Genomic DNA, 8,613 nt, shown 5'->3' on the forward strand with positions numbered 1-8,613 from the left:
GGTTGGGGTATCGATTTCGCAGTCCAATTATTTGGCACCCTGCACCCGGATATCAGGCCTTGTATGAGATGCCTGCAGATCAAATAGATCAGTTCTTTGATAATCTAGTTGCTCATCACGGTTGTCGGCCTCCTCATGAGATCCCTTCTCCAGCCTATTCTCTCACCGCCTTGCATGTCAACTATAATGTTTTCATGAGGCCATGAAACAGGGTAAGCAGGGGGGTGTGTGGAGCACTTGGAAGGTATGCTTTTGACAAGCAATCTAGTGGTTTTTCAATAATAATTGTAACCTTTTCTGCATTAGGAATTCAAAGAAGATAAAGGATTTTGATAAAATGTGCAAAAATAGACAAAGGAAGCTCAAGTGCTAATAATTGACGTTTTCTATGCAGGAAGACGTGCGAGCAAGGAGTTCCCGTCCAAAAACGAGAAGCAGAGGAAAAATAACTGTTGTTCCTCCAGTGGGGAACCAGATGTGGACACGATCAAGCAAAATCGGAATTGAATAGTCCAGGAAAAGAATGCGGGGTACCGGCTCGGCGAACGCAAGAAAGATTGAACGATTAGCGAATCCCTCAGGATCTTCGATCCTGAGGGATCGCTGCTTTACTTATCTATGATTATCTAGATATCTCCGTCATTTCTTTTATATAATGGCACAGCATCATTAAGCAAGGGACGACTGATTTTGTAATTTTACAGTTCCAGAACAAACTTTAATCATTGAGTCTCACTGAGACCTGATTTTGTTATACTTTTGTGGATGCGATTAATATAAAATACTTGGTGTTTATTCCGTCTCTACGTCTGGAGTAATCTAAGGCGGTGTACCATTGGCAGCTAAGTGCCCGGCTCCGAAGGACACTTGCTTTTGTATCATTATACGGTGATTTGTGTGTGGTTTGTTTATCTTTATTACTTAGCAATCTGATAAATTCTTTATATGATACGCTATGCTCTGTTATGCTCAATGAATGAATGATTTTTCCATGTAAGGACTCTGCACTGTATAATTGGATTCACACAGGGTCGAATTGTATCTTTATTCAGCCATTTCTGTAACAGAGTGCTGGTATGAATGTTACTGTCATTGGATTTATGTGAAACAATATTTGTGGGATTTGAGAGTAGCGTCATTCTGTTTAGAAACATAGTTATATCATCCAATATTCTCAGATTGCTATATTAGTGTAGAACATGTACATACAGGTGATGGTTGTTGTTCTATAAATCATTAAGGATTGCTGTTCCATTTGATTATTGCTGTTCCATTTTACTGTTGTTCCATTTACTGCTGTTCCATTTCCGTTTTGCTGTTCCATTTTACTTTCCGCTGATTTATTTACCTGCCTTTGTTGTTTTGGTGTGAGAGAAGGCCTAAGGCTGTAGTGAGCCTCAGCAAGACGCTGCTTAGCTCCCAGACCTATAAGTCCATGCTCTAATTTCCCTTCTTTAATCAGTTTCTAGAGGGATGGGTTATTGCTTCCGTACCCTTGACTGATCAACTGTTTTGTGTGATTCCATCTTTTGGGTTAGTTTAGTTACAGCTTAGCATCTGTTTTCCTTTGAATCTTCTGAACACTGTACTACTCAGCATTACTCGGACAAATAGCCTCGGATTGAGCTACTCCTTGCAATAACAAAACGTTCCCGGATTGACTTATTAATGTGGAATAATTAGCGGTGTGAGAGACCCTAGTTATAGCTCTACAACCATGTGAAAATTCACTTGAAAATGAAGCATATGGAAATTATTATTCTAACTCATAAAATTATTATTCAGTTTATTTTGTTATTGCAAAAATAACAAATAATCCACACTGCAAATTATTCACAAATAAAATGTTGTGGAAAATAAAATGGAAACTAAGAAATAATATGCACACACACAATAAAAAGATGATAGTTATTTTTGGACAAATGTCCCCGGAAAAACACGATGCGGAAAAATAGGTGCAACAGATGAGGGTTTTATTATTATGTAGTAATGAAAAATTATGAGTACAATCTCTGGATACCTAACTGGCTATCCAATCATCAAGCATGTAACAAAAATAATTTAGAGAGAAAACTCTCTCTCTCCACAAGTAATCCTGACACTTGGTTCCCTGTGAAAAATGGTCATCCAAACCCTAAAGAGACCCTTTTTCATTTCCTCTGTGAAAACCCTCACATGTGTGGCTAGAAACCCTCTCTAATCAAGTCATCATGCCTGTCTCTGTTGCTGGAAATGACTCTCAAGACCTATGGAAGACTTGCACAACCTCTAGAAGTTGAATCAATTTCCCTTATAGCTAAATCGAACTTCTTACTGAAGCAACTACACAACCCATATGCAACTTCTGCTATGAAATACCTATGTTACTTACTGTTATATCTTTGGATCTAGAAATCCTCCTTAGGACTCACTATCTTTTCCCCTCATTGTCTCTACATTCCCTCTATGGTTCGAAGTCTCCTATGTTCAATCACTGCAACTAGTAAGCTCGATCTCAGCTAAGGAACTCGACCTCAAGTATCTTCTCCAACCCCATCGACCTCCTCAACAAAAATAATTTAGAGAGAAAATTCTCTCTCTTCACAAGTAATCGTGACACTTGGCTCCCTGTGAAAATTGGTCATCCAAACCCTAAATAGACCCTTTTTCGTTTCCTCTATGAAATCCCTCACATGTGTGGCTAGAAACCCTCTCTAATCAAGTCATCATGCCTGTTTCTATTGTTGGAAATGACTCTCAAGACCTATGGAAGACTTGTGCAACGTCTAGAAGTTGAATCAATTTCCCTTATAGCTAAATCGAACTTCCTACTAAAGCAACTGCGCAACCCATATGCAACTTCTGCTATGAAATAACTATGTCACTTACTGTTATCTCTCTAGATCTAGAAATCCTCCTTAGGACTCACTATCTTTTCCCCACGTTGTCTCTACATTCCCTCTATGGTTTGAACTCTCCTATGTTGAATCACTGCAACTAGTAAGCTCGATCTCAGCTAAGGAAGTCGACCTCAAGTATCTTCTCCAACCCCATCAACCTCCTCTTATAATCTACAGTTAGATCACCAATGACCGCGATTATTTATTTATCGATGGCTCAAATCATTTCTAACTCAATCCATGTGAGTTTCTAGATAATTCTCACATTTCTCAATTAATTCCCATTAATTAATCAATTTCCCTAAGTTAGGATTAGGCATTTTTTAATTATCGATTAATTAATTTTATTGAATTGTCTCTAGGTGGAATTTCTAGAAATGATTTTTGGGCTCTCGAGATCTCATGTTTTTTAGCCTCTAAACAAACTTTGAGACTAGAACACCATCCGATGCTACAACAACTAACAAGTTGAGCCTCTCGCTATCTAATCTAAGTGAGCCATCATTCCTCATGAAGAAAATTTATAACTGGCTCTGGTAATCTAAACCTTTGTTGAATTTCAGTCTAAGGATCCCTTCAAATTTTGATCTTGGAGCTATTTCCAACTTTCGCGCTAAGATTTTCGTTGATTATAGGGAAAGTTATTACTATAGTTTTTCAAATGATTGATCCATTTTTACATATTTATGGGTGGAGCTAATCCACTCCAATATATATTGTGGGCCAATATATTTTTGTTGAGTGACATAGCCCACAAATTGTCTCTCTAAATGAGCTCCACACTCCTTTTCCAACCAGACCTTTTGAGAACCAGAAAATATTTCTTAATTACCATCCTCCATAATCTTTAGGAATGGAAATGAACTTCCATGCTATAAGAGAAAAGGTCTTTTTGTCTTCCTTGCATACCAATTGAAATAATTAAATGAGTTTTTGTATTTTGAAGTATTCCCAATGTATATGAGATACTGAGGCCCAAAATACCAAAACTGCCTCCATAATTTATTTGCACAGACCCAATCACCATGCTTCTCACAAAATCTGTTTATTACACCATATTTTAGATTGTTTTTCCCATTTTTTCCAAGATCTAGAGTGCATCATATTTTAGATATTGCATTTTCTTAAGAATGAAGCCCCGATATTGTAATACATAGTTTAAAGGATTAAGGGGAGTGGAGAAGAGGTATTCCACAAATGATTTTATTCCCTCACTAATCCTCCATAGATGAGGATTTTTCGTCATTTATTTTCATGCCAGTTTCTTTTGTGAAAGTGATCGAAATTTCTTTGAGTGAGCACATTAATTCCCCTTCATAGGACATTAAAATATTGTCCAAAAAAAGGAAAATGTGAGAGGTAGCACCCATGTGAGATATGTTTTCTTTTAAAGCCCCGTCTAGAATTAGTATTTGAGATTAATCTACTAAGTCCTTCGGCTACTGGGAGTGAGAAGAGGAGATAGGGGACAGGCTTGTCTTAAATCTATTTTTGCCTAGAAAAAAGGGGGTTATTGCTCCATTTATTAAAAGGGAAAAGGAGATAGTGCTTATGCATTTCATGATCCATGTTACAAAGGTGTGGCAAAGCCAATGTGTATTAAGAGCAACCTAAGATAGAGCCAATTCACCCTATCAAAGGATTTTGCAATATCAACTATGTAAAGAATTCACTTTACTTCCTTATATGAGTGGAGTGAAGACCTTGGGTAAGTTTGATTGCTTCATGGATCTATGATTTCTTAGAAACCCAAAATCAAATAGAAAATCCTCTAGCCCAATGGAAATAAGCTTGGAAATTATCTTGTAAATAGAATTGTAAAATCTATTTTTATAATTGATACTAAAATACTTTATTCAAAATATTTTACTTAATACACATATCGAAATATTGTATTTCTATTTCACATTGAAATCTTTTAAATGTTTATATTAGTTTCATATTAAAAATTAAATAAATTTCATATCACTCTTATTTAAAAACTATTTTAAAATGGGTAGAGTTAAGAATTATATGTCTAAATTGTTTACATTGTTTAATTTTAAAGTTGAGTGTTTTTTTTTAATTGCAACCTTCCTCAATTCATGCCAAGAAAGTTATTTAATAGGCATAGTCTAACTTATAGAATAGAAATAGACTTTTTCACTCTAGACAATTTCAAGAAAGAATTCGATTTTTTTGTTTTGTTTAAAATGCATACATGGATTCAAAGCCATAGAAAACATGAGGGCACTTGAATTCCACATATTAAATAACTTAAACTCAAGCTTTTAAAAATCTCTTTCGGATTTTAATTAAAATTAACCATAAAATTGTGGTGAAGGAAGATAATTTCGTCTATAAATTAGACTATTACATAGTTGAAAAATAATTTTCAAATGAGCAATGGGAACAACCATCACTTGATGCTATTGGCAAACTCATCAGTGTTAATCAACTTAAACAATGCCACCTCGAAATAGAAGCTAGTGGTCCTTAAGGAGGCAGAGTTTCACTCTTTCGAAATTGATGACAACTATTTATGGGGGTCTGTTGTTTTCAATCTTTTTACTGGTTCGATCTTGGGACCCGTGTTAATCAACTTAAACAATCCCACCTCGAAATAGAAGCTAGTGGCCCTTAAGGAGGAAGACTTTCACTCTTTCGAAATTGATGAAAACTGTTTATGGGGGTCTGTTGTTTCCAATCTTTTTACTAGTTCGATCTTGGGACGTGTGTTAATCAACTTAAACAATGCCACCTCGAAATAGAAGCTAGTGGTCCTTAAGGAGGCAGACTTTCACTCTTTGGAAATTGATGAAAACTATTTATGGGGGTCTGTTGTTTTCAATCTTTTTACTGGTTCGATCTTGGGACTTGTGGGTTATGAACCCACAAAATCAGTTCATCCTCATTTCCACTACAAAACCTGAACAACCCTGTGGTCTACATGTAACATTAATTCATCAAACAAAATCAACCATCTATGGATCAAGCCATCAATGCATTAAATCACCATGCACATTAACATAATCACATAAACTAGGTATTAAAATTACTTTAATAGTTATATTACATGGCACCTCAACCGGTCTAATATTCATCCAATGCCTCTTTACAATGCCCAAAGGCTACAATTTATAGAGGAAATTACAATATTGTGGACCATTTCAAGATCCACGATCTTCTCCATAAAGCTCTCAACATGATTCTCTCAAAGTTCTCAAAATGGTTTTTTTCACAAAGTTCTAACCATAATCCATAAGATCCCTCACAAATGTGATTTTTCAATATTTTTAACAAATCCCTTGCATTTTGAAGTGTTTTTCTCATTTTTGCTTTCTAGAAATAGTTTTTGCTATTTTTTCTTAGAGAATTCTCCTCCATCACAAATACCTTTGGATCTTGGGTTTTAACCTCTAAAGCTATCTCTTAACTCTTAACCTTATATCTTTGTGTGGTTAAAAACTAAATTGATTTTTATTAATTTTATAGTTTTAAAATTACATTTCCCACTTTACATTACCATAAAATTTATTTATTTTTATACTTTACATTAAACTAACATTTTTTTATTTATATATTTTTAACATAAGATTTATTTTTTTTATTTTTTTAAGAAAACTAACTTAATTTTATTGTTGAAAAGGGAATAAAAGTTGATCAGGCTCCCAGGTAATAGACAAAGGGGCCTCTCACTGAAATAACGGTACGTATTAAAAGTTGAAAATCAAAATCAACCCAAATTCTTAGAATCATTCAATTAACAAATTAATTATGAAGGAGCTGATTACTGTAGGGGAAATCCATCCATTTGTAAATCTAAATCGCATCGTCTTAACTTCACGGAAACAGCCTAGATTGATCCACTGTGTAAGAACCCATACAGAATTAGTGCTCTTTCTACATGAAAATGTTCAAATCATAAATATTTTATTCTACATAAATATCTTGAATAGAAAGTCTTCAAATAGGATGCGATCCAGTGATATATGTGAATGATCCACATTCAAACTCTGCACAAAACCCTAAATTATAACCGTGCAGAGCCGAGTTTGACGCTGAAGGAAATAAAGAATAATAATTCTATATTAAAAAAATTCTCATATTCAGAAATTATACAATAAGGAATGCCCAACGAATATTCAGAAATTATACAATAAGGGATGCCCAACGAATATGGGGTTTATCCACTCTATATGAAACAGAAACAAGAATCAGCAGCGGTAGGTCGAAATGACATAAATGAATCCCATCCAGCCCACTTCGTTTCACATCCTATCTGTTTCACATGGAGATGATAATGCATGGAGGCAGTTTAAAGAAGCAAGATGGCCGCTCCGAGCAAGGCGGCACCAAAGATACCCATCTTCTCCAAACTAGCGGTAGAAACAGCGCCACTGCTGGCGTTCGGTGGCGAAGCGGTGTCGGGGCCTTGAGGCAAAGGGCCTGATGCTAGAGTTTGAGATGTGGGAGGGGAGGTTGAGCTTGGCGGGGTGGCCGCTTTAGAAGGAGCAGAGGCGGGAGAAGGAACAGTTGGGGAAGTCGCAGGAGGGGGCGAAGCCGGTGATGGCGCTGCCGGGGATTGAACCGGCGACGCCTTGGGAGCTGCTGCAATGGGGGACGGAGCTGGTGCCCGTGCGGGAGAGGTTGAGCTTATCAATCCCAGCACCAAAAGAAAGCAGAGAAGCGTATTGAATCCAGCCATATTTTCAAAAGTAGCTTTTCTCAAAAGATACTAGTGCAAATTTGTGTCACAGAAAGTGCATGGAGCCGATCTTTTCTCTTCCACAGAAATGAAGTGAAGAGGTTTGTCGAAGAAGATCATTCAGAGAGAGAGTTGTTGTTGTGAAGGAGAGTTGTAAGATATATATAGGTATTGCCGCGAGGTCAGCTTCCGGGACTGAGGGATTCGATTTTCTTATTCAACACGGTATTTCGTGTAATGAGAGAAGGAAACACCGAGCAGTTCATTCCGCGTGCCTGCTCAACAGCCTCAATTTCTTAGCACGGACCTTTCAACTCAGCGAACAACTGTTCATTGACAACGTTATTTGGTCATGATGGCTTACTAAAGTCTGTAATTAGGAAGTGATAACCGCCACTATTATTTTTATTCAAAGTGGCGTTTGACTTTGTCCAAAAGCAACGCGAGCATACGTATGAGCCCGGCTTCCGGGAAGCATCGATCGTGTTACAAATAGACGATTGGGATTCCCGGAAGCTCCTATAGTTGGTCAAATTTAAAATTCTAAGTTTTACTTAAAAGTCATCGCCACAAGGTATAAATTTAAATATTTTGGGAGAAATTTTGGGAAATGTGGGTTAAAGTGATGGAGTTTTAATATTTTGGGTGGGGAAGAAGTTTTTGATGGTGCTAAATCTATTTCTTCCATAAAAATATTTGATTTAAACATGCTTATGGTTAAGTTGTGGGGTCAGGATGGATGTACTTTCTGAATATTTTTCTAGTTAAGTTCTCGGGCGAGGATGGATGCACTTTCTGAATAGCTTTCTAGTTAAGTTCTGGGGCGATGATGGATGCACTTTCTGAATATTTTTCTCATAAACTTAATACCTACCCTCTAATTGAACCAAAGATTGTGTGGGGATCAAGTTTCAATTTTTTGTGGATGAAACTACATTGCAATATTTTCCTTTTATTCCTCAATTAGTGGGTACTCGAGGACTTTCTAATCATTATCCTATTTGTCTAGAGATCAAGGGATCCTTCTTAAATCGTCCAACCCTTTTA

At 36.5% G+C, this 8,613-nt stretch overlaps 1 protein-coding gene across 1 annotated transcript; it reads right to left on the bottom strand.

Annotated features, from left to right (window-relative positions):
• Positions 1 to 6,996: 6,996 nt before the first annotated feature.
• LOC149266773 (uncharacterized) lies at positions 6,997 to 7,682 on the bottom strand. Its single transcript, XM_089397419.1, has one exon. It carries the CDS (start codon positions 7,564 to 7,566, stop codon positions 7,177 to 7,179), a length of 390 nt encoding a protein of 129 aa, XP_089253545.1. The 5' UTR covers positions 7,567 to 7,682; the 3' UTR covers positions 6,997 to 7,176.
• Positions 7,683 to 8,613: the final 931 nt, after the last annotated feature.

This window comes from Pinus tabuliformis, chromosome 6, assembly GCF_031772625.1.
Source record: "Pinus tabuliformis cultivar Carrire ecotype Pingquan chromosome 6, CPIR1, whole genome shotgun sequence".
In the NCBI taxonomy this organism is placed as follows: Eukaryota; Viridiplantae; Streptophyta; class Pinopsida; order Pinales; family Pinaceae; genus Pinus; species Pinus tabuliformis.